Below are 17133 nucleotides of genomic sequence, written 5' to 3'. Positions count from 1 at the left end.
GGAGCGACGGCAGCGCTCCGAGCCGGGAGGAGAATGGTGTACGTGGGCGTCTCTTTTCATCCGTTTTTGCACACCATGGCATCACATGGGGAGGTTCTGTCATTGGATCGATCCAGAGTGAGTCCACTATTTTGATCCTGTCCGGAACGGCAGTGTCGGTGATTTTCCACCCGCGTGCTCAAGAAGAAGAAGTTATTCCGTCCCCAAAAACCTCCTGTGTTTCAACAAACTCAGAGCTGCTCCGACCATTTAAATTGTGCGTCACCATTTGGATCTTAAGTTCAACTTTCTGGTTCACTGTGTTTTTCATAAGGTATTGTATGGGACAGTATATTTTAATTTTGGACATGAGCCTTATTTTTTTGGGGGATCCTTTTTATTTTTATAGTTCTCTTTCTGTAATTTTTAGACTAGATCTGTTATTTATCACTAGGTGTATTTTGTCATATATTATTTTGTACAATTAACTGTTAATTGTATGTTCCCATTTTGCATACACAGGTACTCCTTATTTAACGATCGAGTTCCGTTCCTAGGACCAGGTCGTCAAGCGAATCGGTCGATAAGCGAGAACATGTGTTATTTCACAGTAAGGGTCGTGGCTGGGATATATAGTGTATATAGTTTATATAGTGTCTATAGTGTATATAGTGTTATTTCATGGTAAGGGGGCGGGGCTGGGATATATAGTGTATATAGTTCACACAGTGTCTATAGTGTATATAGTGTTATTTCACGGTAAGGGGGCATGGCGATTGCGAATGCTAGTGTAGTGAATACTGAAAGACCGCGGGAATGACTGAGAACGGTGATGAGACGTACAGTGTATATATAGTGTATATAGTATATATAGTGTATATAGAATATATAGTGTAAAAAGTGTACATAGTATATAAGGTGTATATAGTGTATACAGTATAGATAGTGTATACAGTATATATAGTGTATATGGTATATAAAATGTATATAGTGTATACAGTTTATATCGTGCATACAGTATATGTAGTGTATATAGTATATATAGTGTATATAGTGTATTGAGTATATATAGTGTATATAGTGTATACAGTATATATAGTGTGTATAGTATATATAGTGTATACAGTATATATAGTGTATATAGTGTATATAGTATATATAGCGATACGGCGCGGTATTTTACAATACAGACTGGTTAGAGAGCTGGTCGTAAGTCCAAACAGTGCGTAAACGGGTAGGTGGTTAAGTGAGGAGAACCTGTATTTCTTTTTCTTTTTTAATATTTTTATTGTATCTCTTTATAATTATACTACTGTTTTGATGTGAGCTGCCGGGACAATGAATAAAGTATCTATCCATCCATCTATCTATCCATCTATATGCAGTATCTATCATCCATCCATCCATCCATCCATCCATCCATCCATCCATCTATCTATCTATCTATCTATCTATCTATCTATCTATCTATCTATCTATCTATCTATCTATCTATCTATCTATCTATCTATCTATCTATCTATCTATCTATCTATCTATCTATCTATCTATCTTTCCATCTTGTGGCGTCCTTCTATACGTTATGTTATTGGAGGCTGAGCAGCCGTATAACATGGAAGCCCTAGAAGATGGTTTTGAACATTCTGGCAGCAGTAATAACTCCCCCGACAAATTATTCATGTTGACAAATTACGTGGGCACTTATTTTGAATGGAAGTGACGTCATAGCGACTATATAGGCTGGTGCATGCCGTGGGAAAAATGTCCCTTCCCCAGTTAATCCACAAAAAGAGTTTCATACCAGCTGGAAACGTACCCACAATTACTGCCATGCCAAGCAAAAATGCCTGTAATACTGATGCCAACCTCAGAAATACAGTCACTTTGCTTTTCCTGCTTCAAAGCTAAAGGGGGATAAATGCAATCCCTGTGGTTTCGGTTGTAATTTTCCTTGCCTGGTTGAGGTCAGTTTCCTTTCCTCCCTTTGATTTCACACGTGCACAGAACCCAGAAATTATAATCCAAACATCACCCGGAGGAGCTGTATGCGTGAACGCAAATGTCTGAATCATTTGGACCGGACGTTAAACAGAGTGCACCCAGCCGGCACCCTAGTACAAAGTCGTAAAGTAGTGTCCGATTGAGCGGTGTGTGTGAACAGAGCAGGTGATTGTCCAGGGAATTCACAGCCAGCCTGGCGTGTCGCGTGTTGATGACGTCTCTATCATGCAACTGCCGCATGATAGTGATGTCATCAACATACCCCCTGGCCAGGGGAAAGAAGGGTCATTTAATGCCATAACAGAAGATAATAGAAGATAATATACGTTTATGATAATATACGTAATACGTAATATATGTTACGTCCAAATACATGGAGTATTAATGCAAAAAAAGTCACGATTACTGATAAGCCGGGAGCCTCATCTGCCATCTTGGGCGTGCTGTAAAACTCTGCAGTGTCATGCGTCATTGCATCACGTCCTGCCTCCTGCACACTCTACCCAGGCTCCGCCCCTCGTCTAAACCAAACGGAGTATTTCCAGTAGGTGCGAACGCGTATGACTCGGACAATCTCCGGTTGGGTGCTCCATGTGAGGAAGGACAGCTGCGGACCTGATTATCCAGACATTGTCCGGAATTCATGTGAGAAAGCGGCTTAAGGCTCTCCTCACCCATCCTTCACCTCACCGTTATTTTATTTTCATTACAGCATCTGCCATATCCCCACACACATTTGTGCGGTTTTACATGTTGGATGACACTAGGATTTGAGATGATTGGCGTATGCGGGTGCTACAGAAAGTACCCCACAAGCAACTCCCCTACACGTCCGTTGGCATGTCTGGGACAGACACTCCAGGGGGGGGTACATTACTATGTGGACCTCCCTCCAGTGAACACCGTACCGTGGCGTGATGGTATACGGTCTTATGAGTAACAGATCGCAGTCCCTGTAATAGGAAACGTCTAGGTTGCGAAGGCAATCATGGTTGCCTGAGAAGGCACCAGATCTATTGCCGTGCTGCGGTACGATGACCCTCCGGGGCCCTCAGCAGCGAAAAGAGGAAGCGAGAGAAGGTGAGTTGTCCTTATATACATCCCCCGTGGGGGCAGGACGGGTGTGCAGTGTCTTCACTTCCTCTGCCATTCGGCGTGAATATAGGGTCTTCGATTGGATTACGTGATGTGTCGATCAGTCCCTTGGGTAATAGATCTAGTCCCTTCTCAGAGAACTATTGTTGCCTTTGCAACAGACGATACACGCTTTGACTCACTTACCACTTTGGGGTTTTGATTGTGCAAGCGCCTCAGAAAAAGAGAGAGAGAGAGAATGGGATTATTTTCTGTGTGTGTATATATGCCCGTGTGGAGGTGTGTGTTGTCAACCTGCCCAAGGTCTCGTGCTGAACGAATAGCGTTGGATTTTTTTTGGCAGCAAGGCCAGAGCTGCTCTCACCCTGCTCCGCCCGCCCGTCTTCTCCGTCTGACACTTTGAGAGGTACTGTCTAAATTCTCAACAAAGCGAAATATTAATAATTCTCACGGCTGCCGCTCAGTTTGGTCACAGTTACAGAGGCTGCACGGCCGTTCTGAGGTGACCTGATTCCCAATTCTTCCCTGTGTTGCCATGACGTGTTGTGTCCATGTCATGGTCAGCACTTTGTATTTCAATGTAAAAACTTTACAAACTTTCAAAATGAGCCTTTCGAAAGCAAAGTTCATCATCGGGAGAGAAGTAGCACCAGTTATAGCTGGAAGAATTGTTATCACAATTATATACACAATTGCAATAATTTGAGCTAATGGCCATCAATTTGCCAGATCAAGAATTTTTAGGGAGTGTTAGAAATGGAATAAAAATAGAACATTTTCATCAATTGGGTTGAAGCAAATTAAACGTTGACCCAAATTTTGTGCCCCAATATTCAGAGCTTTTCCTTGTAAGATGGATGTCTATTACTACATCATTATATACTTATGACAGTTGCATAAAATTAACATAAAAGATAATTAAATTGTTTATGGCAATTATTTTTAGGGGGGGGGTCCCACCCCCCCCGACCCTCGCTGCGCTTCTAAAAATACTTCCACTGATGGACGATGTGGCAGAAAAAGCTGCAGAAAATCAAAAGCCCAGATTCTGAAAGCCTCTCATCTGCCGCTCTCGATCGCAAACCGGCCCAATTTGAGCTCTCCAGGAAAACATCTTCAAACCACTCGGTGATACTGTTGATCTCGGTCCTTGCCTCTTGCCTGCATCACCACCTACTGGTTGCATAATTCAAACATTATTGAGAAAATAATTAGACAAAAGTGTACGATTCCGGCATCAGTGCAGTGCAATGCAACGCATACCAGATGATGTCATGCAGGCAAAGAGTGGAACACAGCCACATAAAAGGAAAGATACAGAGAGGAGTAGAAGTGTGTTTGTACCCTCTTTCAGTAATGAACACACTCGCCTGATCAATGGAGGCTGCTCCTAATTGAGGTCCGCCTCCAAAGGCTTTGAAGTGCCCGGTAATGGCGAGGAGGTTTCTGCATTTTGGTTACGGCGAACACGATGCACACTTTACGCCGCGTAACGTGCTCAAATCAATTTACAGGAGGCGCGCTCACCTTACCTACACCGATTCTGCGATGCCGCAGTTGCGTAATGGTGCGGCTAAACAAACACGTTTTCAGCCGTCAAAAAAGAGACACCCAAAAAAAGGAGGCAGACACAAAGCAAATCAAATAAACTGCTTCTGTGTGCAAGCGGCTTTCAAGTTTCAAAGAGCTTTTTTTTTCCCTAAATCTTCAAATGCCATGGATGACAGAACCTGGAATGGAAAGTCTTGTGGAGGATTCTGTTTAGTGTGTGTGTGTGTGTGTGTGTGTGTGTGTGTGTGTGTGTGTGTGTGTGTGTGTGTGTGTGTGTGTGTGTGTGCGTGTGCGTGTGCGTGTGTGTGTGCGTGTGTGTGTGTGTGTGTCCTCTTACCGCACTCTTTCTTGGGCTCATCTGAGCGGTCCTTGCAGTCCTTCATGGAGTCACAAACCTTGGCGCTGTCAATGCATTCTCCATTCTTACACAGGAACTTAAGGGGCCCCTCACACCTTGTGGCTGCGGCAGGACAGAACAGACCAAAATAACTTGCCGGATTAGAAACACAAGTATTGTCCATGCAAACTCATTTCTGAGAACTTTTTTTTTTTTTTTGTTATGTATTGAAACGCGTGCACATTTTGTGAATATAAGTGACTCGCCTTTACAATATCACCACGCCGCCAAAAAACAAACAAACAAAAAAGACCAATAATGCACGCATCACTTAAAGTGGCAATCCGTGAGATTATTTTGTGACAGAAACGCCATGGCTCTCGACCACCGGTTCCCGACGGGGTAGCTAACCGGCCGCAGAGTTGGGCTTCAGTCCCGGGCCCCTGACTTTCTGGCTCTGTGCCTTGGTTCGCCAAACGCCCTGGCGGTGCCCAGAGCGCCACGCTGCGAACGAGACTATTTCTGGGCCTGTCGCTCGCTGTGAGCTTGACACGTCGTTAGCGCTCACATCCAAACTATGTTCCGCTGCTGATTATAGTGTCACCGGAAAAATATCCTTAATGGTTTCTGCTCGTTGCTCCGGGGGGAGAGGATGTCATACGAGTGAGACGGTTCTGGTCTCTGTTTCTGTCTCTGTAATGGAATATTGATCAGAGGTAATGAAAAGATTTGATGTTCATTAGGACATTAAGGACATCCCCAAAGCAACATGATGACCCCAAGCGTTTAACGTGGACCTACTGTACAGTTTTATGCTCCTTTTTACACAAGTTAACAGGTCTCTGAGGTCCCCAAAACATTGTTTTTGAAGGTTTTTTTTGCTGAAAACACCACTCAGGTTATGCATTCTAGCCATTGTAACATGCCTCTAAATGCACTGTGTTCCTGACGCTCTGTTTCAGTGGGTGGAGCCAACTTTCCGAGGCCATGAGTTCTGTGAGCCAATGGCCTTTGAGCACAAGTTCAGGGTTCTGTGAGCCAATGGCATTTGGTTTTGTTCTATTTATACTGTGACTTTAACTGATTTCACCTCATCATTCCACCAAAATCAGTTTCTGAACAAATTTGAGGCGAGAAATAAGCAATCCAGTCGCTGAATCTTCACTCATATTAGATCGACAAGGCCTCATTTAAAAATTTGATTCGGCTTTCGTTGCCGTCCTTGCAGCTTGTGGGACACGGACACAGCACCGCGACGCACCAGGAATCTCGATTGATTTTTTGTTTTTGTTTGGTTTGGAGAAACGCACAGCGGATGGGATGGAGCAGATGACCACATTAGGAGATCCGTGACGAGCTGAAGAAAGTGGAAAAAACCTTTTGAAAATGCAGCGTTCAGAGCGGTCGCAAGCCTGAGCATTTTGTTCACAGCCATTACTTTGTCATTCTTTTAGCTCATTATTTCACACTTTGGCCGCGCCAATATGAACATCCCACATTGTAACAGAAAACAAGGAGAAGCATAATATGTCCCCTTCAAAGTCACTATATGTATTTGTAATATATTGGTAATAACTGTCATTTTCACTTTGCATAGGCTTAGCATAGTGACTGTCTATGAAAACCAAACACACAATCTCAATCACAACATGAAGGATATTTAGCACAAGCACCTTTATTTTCTGTTTATTTTGACATATATGAGTAAATTCGATGTCGCTAATGGATTATCGTCAATCGTAGTCTTCTACCCAAACGAATGCTTTAATCGTAAAACTCTGTACCGTTCAGTAAAAGTAACGGATCTGACTCGGTGTCGTGCAGTACAGAGTCCAAGGTTTAGTTTAGGATTGAAAGTTGTATGAGACATGAATTAATAAGAGCAGAACAAATACACTTTCTAAAACTCCATCATACATGTACCTCCCTCATATGGAGCCTTTTGAGTCATTGGAATGACACTAGGCTCATTGGACAGAATCGGGTGAACGTTCCTTAAAAATCTGTGATCTCCGTTGTCATTTCAAATGTTTTTTTAGTTTTTTTATTTGATTTATTTCAAGTTTCAGCAAAGGGGGCCTATACCGCTAGTACCACCTGTCACATCAGAAGGAATGTAGACAGGCAGAGAGGAGAGGAAGCCTGAGAAAGACAGGTTGAGTTCTGCCAGAAAGAGAGAGAGAGAGAGAGAGAGAGAGACTGGTAAACAGGATAACACATTTGTTTACAGCGGAAAGAGACCTCCACAGAAGCAGACAGGCGAAGCGAGACAAACTCGGAACGACAAACCCCGGAGACGGTTGAAGCCAGGCAGACGGGGAAAAAGAGGAGTGAGTGACGGGGCGGGAACTCACCGTTGACGCAGCCGGCCTCGTCGCTGTGGTCGGGGCAGTCGTGGACCTTGTTGCACTGTTTGGTGCCGTGGATGCACGACCCGTCGCCGCACTGGAACTCGTCCGGACGGCAGGTCAGCAGAGCTGTAACGTGACCAGCCACGCACACGCACAAAGTTACTGAGCGTTCAAGCGTGCAAGACTATTTAAAGTCGCACTCGCGGCAACATTCCCATTTCCTCCTCGACACACGTCCAACGGGCGGCGGGCCCATGATATATTATTTCCAATATCCTAACCCCAAGATGGAGGCCGCATTGAGCCCACTGCTTATTTCATTAATATCCCCGGCCAGAGACAAGCTTTTCATCAGCAGGCCGCCTGCCTGCCCGTGAAATGTCCAGACCACACTAAAAAGCAATATATATGGCCAGGAGGAGGTTGTGATTTAGCGTTATCAGAAGATTAACGGGAGCGGGCCGGCATACATTCCAGACAGGGCGGCCGCAGCAAAACAGCACCGACACGCACGCGCACGCACCAGTGTGATTATTTTATATCTACAAGGTCAATCTGAGAAAGAACGATTTGATTAAGCCAACAAACACACTGCCCCACGTTCACACACTAATTCTAATAAACCCATAATAAACTGGACAAAACGTAGGCGGCGCAGGGACTCTCCGCTTCACACGGAGACACACTTCGGTCTTCGGCTTCTGTGCAGCAGTACTTGGGTGCAGTAGTCCCTAAAATGTGTGCCCAAACAGAGGGTAGGACAGCAAAAGACAGCGCCGGTGGAACACGACCTCGACGCGTCGGCGCGAGCCGGGCGCCGGGGATAAGTGGAAACACGGTGGACGGACGGGTGGCAGGACGTCAGGAAATGAACTCGGGGAGCTTCAACTTGAGCTGCACTCCGCCTTAAATTAAGCCGCTATAAAAATAGCACGGAACCAAACCCCGGCCTCTTCAGAGCTGTACGGCGAGCCGGGCATCCCAGCCGGCCCAGATAAATTATTATTATTTTTTTTTAAAGAGGCAGCGACAATCGAACCGGCTTCATCCGAGGCTCAGATCAATCATCCCTGACGGCGACACCTTCATCACCTGGAGTGAGAGTCCGGGCTTCCTGCATTGCTTTTCCCAAAGAGGTTAAACTGTCACACAGTGAGCAGGCCATTCTCACAGGATGCGAGATTTGTTTTTAGACCTTTTTCGGAAGCAGGGCCGCTGTAAAACTCAAGTGAAACTATTAAACCATGGATTAGAATCATAAAGGGCCATTATCACTATATTATAAAGTGACTTAAATTCAGCGACCGTTTTCACGGTGTTGGCAACCAAAAGCCGATGCACGGGTTGCCAACTTGGCAACCACATGAGAGAGTTGGCTTTGGGCCCTGCGAGGCATGGCGCTGTTGTACCAGTGCGCAATACAAGGATAGTAACAGGATAATCACTGTGAGCGAGGATGAACCGACGGCACGAAAACAACTGTTTTGGAAGGATAACTCCAACAGGAGTCAAAGGGAATATCCGATGAGGTCATTGTGAACAGGGCCGGGTGGGCACAGGGTGACGAAACCCGGGGTCGAACGGAGCCCGTTCAGGCGGCACCGGCGTGATCACACCTACCGGCGGCGGTGGGACGTCTCGCGGCGGAACCCCCCCCCCCCCCCGCTCCTTGCCTCGGCCTCCCTCAGGAACCAGGGCCTAGCCGTTGTTTTTCCGAGGGCTTTTAAATCCGCTCTCGAGGACGTTAACGGGTTGCCTGGCAACTTGCGGCCAATGTCTGGCTGCCGCCTCTAAACGCCTCCCGGCTCCACCTCGTCTCCACCTCGTCTCCCCAGCGCCCGACCGGACCAAAGACGCATCTGTCTGTATTTATGACACGGCGGAGGCGGAGAGGCGGCTCCAAGCGCTCGCCGCACATCTTGATAATGAATAGCGGGACTATCCAGGCTTCACAGCGCGGCTTAAAGAGGGACACGGGGGCCCGAGGGCTCCGCTCTCAGCCAACGCGGGGGGGGATACTGCATTATCGCGAGCCTCCATCTCCGCACAGTGTTTATCGACACAGACACGCGGTCCCCGCTCGCCCAAACACACCCGGGGAAAACAAACTGCGGCGACGCGCGGCAAAGTGGAAATGCTCTCGACGACAAAGTGTCCGCCGGAAGGAAATACTGTTTTGTTTTAGATTTTTCTTCTCTGTCTCGCAGACATTCGGGGGGGGGGGGGGATGGAAAGAGCTAAATAATAAATTGAGTTTGCTTACGGAGATACCGTAAAATCACCCGACCGCCGCCATAATTCGTTTTATTCCCACGCTTTAATTTGATTTGCAACACACTGTAGAAATGTCTTTTTGAGGAGAGCGGCTTAACAGGTGCGGAAACGCTGTTTCCCTCCGGCTGAAATATTCATACAGGTTTTCTCGCCGCAGTTACTGCGCCTGAATTAAGGATGAGCGAGTTGAACACAGAGGTGGATGGCATCCCTTTGAGTTGCATAAAACATTCAGGCACTCCCTGCGTTTGCATTGGATGTAAATGTCATGGAAATAGATACAGAAACACAACTGCACTACAATCCGCATAATAAAAATGTTACATCCCGCGTGCACGGGTACGCTTAGCGGGTGACGGAGAGGAAAAAGAAACACGCGTAAAAAGAAAGGTGAGGGAGCGGGCAAGCGAGACAGAGAGAGAGGGAGAGAGAGAGAGAGAGAGAGAGAGGGAGGCCATGAGAAAGACAGATTTAGAGTAGGGAGTATGGTAGGGAGCTCCAAATGGATTATATCGAAAAAGATATGTTTTATAACCATTTAATTCAATCAATCAAATATCAATACATCTGTGACAGAAATTTCCCGTGAACCACGTGTGCGGAACCAAGTCACCCCCACGCGGTGTGACGACACCCAGGCTGAGAGCCTCTGCCCGAGACTAGACGGGATTTCGCGGGGACACACTCACGGCAGTCGGACTCGTCGGACTTGTCCTTGCAGTCCGGGTCGCCATCGCACTTCCAGGCCAGACGCACGCACTCCCCGTTGGCACAGCGGAACTCGCCGCCGGTGCAGTTGGCGCGGCGGTTCGCCAGGTAGAGGGCGCCGTCGCCCCCGCAGCGCTCGGGCCCCTCGTCGGAGCTGTCGGGGCAGTCAGGGTCGCCGTCGCAGCTCCACATGAGCGGCACGCACTCGGAGGTGTTGCAGCGCAGGTGGTTGGGCCCGCAGCTCAGCGGGGCCGAGCACTTGAGCTCGTCGCTGCCGTCGCCGCAGTCGTCGTCGCCGTCGCACACGTAACCGCCGGCCAGGCACTTCCTGTTGGAGCACATGAACTCCCCGCCGGGGCACGCCTTGGCGTCTGGGGGATCGGGAGGAGGAGGCAGAGAAACGTGGCCGTGAGGAACGGTGTGAGGGAGAGGCTCACAGAGTCTTAAAGTGCGATCCCTTAAGATTATTTCATTTAAAAAATCCAATATTTTATACTTTATTTATCTGGCCCTGTATAGGAAACAACCATTCAGTGTTTTTATGTTATGCATGTGCTCCTTTACTGTACAGTATATGCTGCTTCCATTTTTGGTGGTGGGGTACGCCACATGCAAGGATTGAATTTGACAAACCAGCGTGGCTAGCTGTGGTCGATAATGATGAACATTTATTAAAAAAATAAAAATTAAAAATTAAAAAATAAAAAAGCACAGTCCACCTCAAGCGACCAAGACAAACAAGTAAATCAATTGATCGGAAGAAGGCAAACTTGAACGTTCAACCACCCAAAAAAAAACAAAAAAAAAAACATCCGGGACCCGCAGTGTAATCCACCCGACAAAGACCGTCCTTCGGGTTGCCACTTTAAATTCCGGGGGGGTTTATGGGAGAGAGAGCGAGAGAGAGAGAGAGAGAGAGAGAGAGAGAGACGAGACGCCGTTAGCCATAATCTACGTGCATTGGGAGATCACTGCACCACGCGCTGTTCTACGACGCGCTCCGCTTTGTAAACCTGAATGGGGAGCGTCGCAAACACACTGAGTCACCAGCGGATTACGTCCTTCCCTCTATCTGCTTTCAGAACGGAGTAGTATTGCATCAGCGCCTAATTCCTTCTGCCTGCGGTGCATGAAATCAAAATGACACCTCCATATCGACTACGGCTGCGGACGGACGAGGGAGGCCCGGACGCTGGAGAGAGAGAGAGAGAGAGAGAGAGAGAGAGAGAGAGAGAGGGAGTGAGGGAGAGAGAGAGAGAGAGGGAGGAGGAGCAAGAGAGAGGGAGGGAGAGCGAGAGAGAGAGAGAGAGAGCGAGAGAGAGAGGGAGCGAGAGCGAGAGAGAGAGAGGGAGAGCGCGAGGGACCGCTGTTCTAGTTTCGTATCGCGAGAGAAAGGCTTAAAGGTCGAGGCGGCGCTGATGAAGCCCGAGCCGGGCCTGGAGGTGATGTTTGGCAGGTGGAGGGCTTGCCGCTGTATCACCTGGAGATGGAGAGAGTTCTCCTCCCGCGGAGAGGAAGATAACAGCTCCGTCTCAGCCGCTGCAGGTCTGATCCCTATCTCTCTATCTCACTTCTCTCTCTGTCTCTCTCTCTCTCTCTCCTCCACCATCACCTGCACATACCTGCCGTAACTCTAAATTAGCCAAAGATTTATCAGACATTTTACACCCTCCCTCCCTCCCTCCCTCTTGCTCTCTTTGTTTGTCCTCATTTCCCCTCCCTCGCTCTCGGTGGTGTCGTCTGCGTGACACGCAGGTATACGCGTTGAGCCCACAAAGAAAGCTCCAGGATTTTACGCACACCCACTGAGAAATGCGCAAGGATGCGTGCCACTAAAACGATGCGTGTCGTTTTGGGGTTTTTTTGTCACAAAGCTCTTTTTAGTTACGTATCCTCGCGCAATAAAAATCATCGTGACCGAACTTCCACAGGGCGGACGCGAAGCACGGCTGCGATAAAACACCTTTCGCAGGGGGGCCTTTCCTTTACAACTTTACGTGTCACGTTAATTTAAGACTGATCATTCCTCAAACAGGCACCTGAGCAGCGGCGTAAACCCGTAACGGAGCCCTGGGCGTCGCCTCTGGGGAGCCGGGGTTCCCAACCACCGAGCAGTCCCGCTTTTTGTTTTTTTTTGTCTTTTTTCAGAAGCCTCCCCCTCGCGGCGGTATTTGTTTGCTGTCGTTCAGACAAAACAAAGAGCCCCTGTGCGAAACGGGGAGACTTTCTCAGTCACTGCCCCGCCCCCCGGCAGGGAGGGCATCATTACGGTGTGCCCGCCGCAATAAAGTCGACTACACCACCGCTCGCTCTGTACCTGTCTGTCTACCAAAGGCCGCCGGGGGCGAGGCGGGGCTTTGATATTCAGCGTTGACCCCGCTGCCCTTGGCTGGGTGGCGACCGACTGCTCCCGGGAAAAAGCCTGCTGGTTTTTCAACATTTTTACCCTGATTCAGCACGTTGTAAAAAAAAAAAAAAAGACCACAGCATTGTTAGCAGCCTTAAAGAGAAAAAAAAAAAGCTCATACAGCCCCAACGCAAACTATTTCTGAGGTAAAAATAATAACAATAGAGCGAGCTTCTGTGGTTTATCAGCATTGAAAACAGATTGTCGGGGCCGTGGGTTGTCCTCCGCAGTCATGGGGCAGATTTATCAAAGTCAAACAAAATCGAAAGAGAAACTAAACTGCCCTGAGAAGAAATTAAATGTGGATCGTCGCACGATGATCCAAAAATATAAAATAAAACATCACAATACACTTAAGTGAACATATCCTGGGCTAGTGAGCGTAAAAGCAGATCTTGTAATTACGCTTCCACTTAATTATACCATATGTTAAATTCACCATGCAATTATTTTTTTTTGCTCCATTGCACACATCAGTGCTTCACTCATTAACCGCACGGGGACATGCTGGATTATGACCGAAGCACGTTTTCCTCTATTAGCACCGGGAAGGCGACTGAAAACCCCCCAAAAAATAAGGTTTCGTTTTTTTTTTCGATTTGGCTCGACGGAAGGGCTTATCTTTATCAATATTCACAGAGAACTGAGTCTGCTGTTTTTAAATCTTCAACCCCACCGCACACCGCCGTCCCCTCGCCATCGGTGCCTCATCCAGCGCTAAATATTTAATGACATTCAACAGATATGCTCAGAGTAACACGGGGGGGGGGGGGGGGGGCGATTAGCAGTGTACACGAGTTAACCAGAAGCACTGGAGAGAGACTGTGTTTACAGATGGAGCAACGGGGTAAATATAGAGATTTGAGTCCAATTTGACTCGGAGCGCACAGGACGGTGCACCGCATGTGTTTGTTGGTTTAAATACATGAGCTCCGCCGTTGTGAGATTTAATATTTACCCCGGCCGATAATCAAGGTGCAAGTCTTGCGGCGCAGCCGATCCATCTTCATTCTGCGCCGTACGGGCCGTTTGAAGAGCACACGACCATCCCGCCCTTCCACATCCCCCACGGCCCCACTTCTTTCGGGTGGATCTGCGAGCGGGACCGATGGGTTTGAAACTGAACGGTCAAGGGTGAAAAAAAAAACCTTTCGGACGCCACCGCTCATTCCCAAACGAGGGTGAAACCGGGACTGGCTTTCCCCTGCTGCCGACAATCACGGGTCGAAACACGTGGAGAAGGCAGCATGGTTTGCAGCGTTTTCATTTCCTCCCTCGCTTTTTCCCCTCCTGGGCCGACCGCCGGGCACGGCGCCGGGCTATGGCGTCCGGTGCTTTGCCCAGATAAGGAGACATTTTATTTTTAATGCCGGTAACTGCGACACCGCTGCGCATTGTTCAAGAGGCGATTTATTTTTAAAACCCGACAGAGTGAATATATGGTGATGCAGGTTGGGGGCGGGGGCGGTGAATCTCTCACAGGGAAATAAATCGCTGCTTGGCACTGCGGAACATGAAGGGCAGGAAAAAAAAAGGAATGTAGAGTTAAGCAGCAACAAAACTGCTTTCAATATTTGTCTGTGTGTTCAGCCAGTTTGGCTGTCGTATGTTATTATATTATCACTTATTTTAGACCTTGGCCCTATTTGTGCAGGCTGAATCTTTAATTTCACGCTTACGTAATCACAAAAATCTGAAACGAGAAAATGTAACAGCGTTCACTACACAGGTAGACTTATAAAGATGAATGAATGAATGAACGAAGGAAGGAAAGAAGGAAGGAAGGAAGGAAGGAAGAGAGGAAGGGAGGGATGGATGGATGGATGAATGAATGAATGAATGAATGAACAAATGAATGAATGAATGAATGAACAAATGGATGGATGGATGGATGAATTAATGGATGGATGGATGGGTGGGTGGATGGATGGATGGATGGATGGGTGGATGGGTGGATGGATGGATGGATGGACGGATGGATGGATGACAATCCCTTCTTCTCCACGGAAACCTTTCCTGAGCAGACCAGCACATCGTAACCTGCGTGTTCCCCCACAGGCAGAGCCAGAGGTACTTCAGCACGACGGACAGCTCCCCCCTGCAGATTGTGGAGGATGAGGGGTGGGGAGGACGGTTGCCGGCAGCAACCGCTGGCTTAGTAGTAGAGGGGAGGGATGGCTGGTCACACCAGTCACATTAGGTTAACTGCTGTGGGAGCAGCGGTGGAAATAAATAGAATTAAAATTACTTGGTGAGAACTTGAGAGGACAGGGTGAGTAGAGGGGTGAATGTGTACGTGTGCGCATGTGTGTGTGTGTGTGTGTGTGTGTGCGCGTGCGTGCATGCGTGCTTGTGCGCGTGTGTGTGTGCTGTCCAAGAAGAAGCACTCACACACTTTCTGCAAATGCAACAGCACCTTGTTGCACATCACTCAGTTTGTTTGTGTGTGTGTGTGTGTGTGTCCTGTGCCATCTCATAGATATTCATAGACGTCCACAGGGGACAGTTTAGAGACCAGCACAGCTTCAGGACCTTCCTCTGCTGCAGGAAGGTCACCGGGACATGTAGATGCACTCACACACAAACCCATCCACCCACGCACCCATACAGTAACTAGCACTCACAAACACACACACACACACACATCAACCCACGCATCAACCCAGGCAGCCATACAGTAACTAGCACTCACAAACACACACACACACACACACACATCAACCCACGCATCAACCCACGCAGCCATACAGTAACTAGCACTCACAAACACACACACACACACACACACACACACACACACATCAACCCACGCAGCCATACAGTAACTAGCGCACGCACACACACACACACACACGCACACACCCATACAATAACTAGCACACACACACACACACACACACACACACACACACACACACACACACACACACCCACACACACATACACACACACAGGCCATCTCACAATTCAGTGGCTGACCTTTACTCGGAAGCCACACTCACATTTTACAGAGCAAACACGGTCCAGATAACAGCCGACAGGGAGGAAGGCTGTTGGATTTTTTTCAAGATTTTTTTTTCCACCTCAATACAGACACACAGTTTAATACCAATGCTGAGAGGACGAGGGCCATGGGGGGAAGAAGACGCAGACCGAATGAATCATGAGCGAGGAAAACTCTCCACAATTAGGCTAAACAGAAGCCCTGTCTCGATAGCAAGGCAGGGCTGATGTTTTCATTAGTTGGATGAAATGGGGGAAGAAATTCACCCCCGAGGGATCTGTTGCTATTCTTGTAACAGTACGAGTCCAGAGCCCTGTAAATGTAAAAAAATAATTAAAAAAACGTTTTTAAATACTGTATTTTCTAAAAACTTACAAACTTCGGCGATACCGCCGTTTGACAAGCGGTTCAGTTTCACTTTGGGGATCAGCGCAGTCTTCACGGCTGCCAGAAAGACGGACCTCGTGGAGTTGCTCTGCATCCGACACCACCCGAGCCACATTAAATATGCATTAGGAAAACAACCAGACGCAACCCACACTGCACCCACACACACTTGTCAACTCTGAATGTCTTCAAAAGACATCCCATTATATTTACATACAGGGAAAAGACGCGCGCACACACACACACACGCGCACACACTCGCGGGCGCACACACACACACACACACACACAGCAAGAGATAACGGTAGACAGGTGACATAACAGTAACTTCTTATTACATTTCACATCAGCAGCCGCTCCAACAAACCTCCGCCGTGCTTGCTCCGTACTAAGCATGCGCCTCGTGTGGCGCTCCGTTCGTTCCCGAGTGCATCGAAGGGTAAACTGGGCGAGTTTCAGCTGAGTCATTATCGGGAGCGTAAGCTCTCCTCCGGGCCCGAAATACGTGCGCAATTACGGTGCCTGGGGAAAGTTCTGCTCTCGCTAAAGAGGATTACAGGGAAGCCAGCGCACCTGCTGGAGAGCGCTCGGAGACCCGGCGAGGAAAAGAAGACTTGGAGCTGAGTCAAGTTCGGTCCGGAGCTGCAGCGGCGAGGGAGGCCGCCCAATCGAAAGCAATGGAAATCAATATGCCCAAAAAGGGGGCGTCCGATAAAAGGAAAGCCCTTTTTACGTCTGCTTCTGTTGGCCCGCGCCAACAGCTCGTCCTCGCGGCACCGCTCACCGTGTAAAACAAGCGCGGATCATTCTTCTACATTCTGCCACTTAGGAATTGATGTCCCACAGACAATGCTCTTTTGTGTTCAGCTGCACCGCACGAAACCAAAACCAACAGCCCGCAACGCGCAGAGCAGATGGTGCGGCGTCAAACGCTAACGCAACGGAAGAAAAAAAAAAAACCTCTTATCGCCCCCCCAATAAGAGGTTTAATCTGATCTGTAAATATTGATGTTGTTACTGTACCGGACGTGACAGACAG

General features: G+C 48.0%; 1 protein-coding gene across 1 annotated transcript in view; it reads right to left on the bottom strand.

Moving 5' to 3' along the window:
* The window catches only part of LOC307237691 (low-density lipoprotein receptor-related protein 8-like), a gene marked incomplete at both ends in the record, with an annotated part of 87947 nt that overhangs the window by 26744 nt on the left and 44070 nt on the right, over nt 1-17133 (bottom strand). The window contains 3 exons of the mRNA XM_080010454.1: nt 4964-5086; nt 7318-7440; nt 10278-10667. Coding sequence (XP_079866580.1) covers nt 4964-5086; nt 7318-7440; nt 10278-10667 — 636 coding nt within the window. The remainder of the gene's footprint in view (nt 1-4963; nt 5087-7317; nt 7441-10277; nt 10668-17133) is intronic.

The sequence above is a fragment of the Zeus faber genome, assembly GCF_960531495.2.
Source record: "Zeus faber genome assembly, chromosome: 12".
In the NCBI taxonomy this organism is placed as follows: domain Eukaryota; kingdom Metazoa; phylum Chordata; class Actinopteri; order Zeiformes; family Zeidae; genus Zeus; species Zeus faber.
This window is presented reverse-complemented; position numbering and strand designations above follow the sequence as displayed.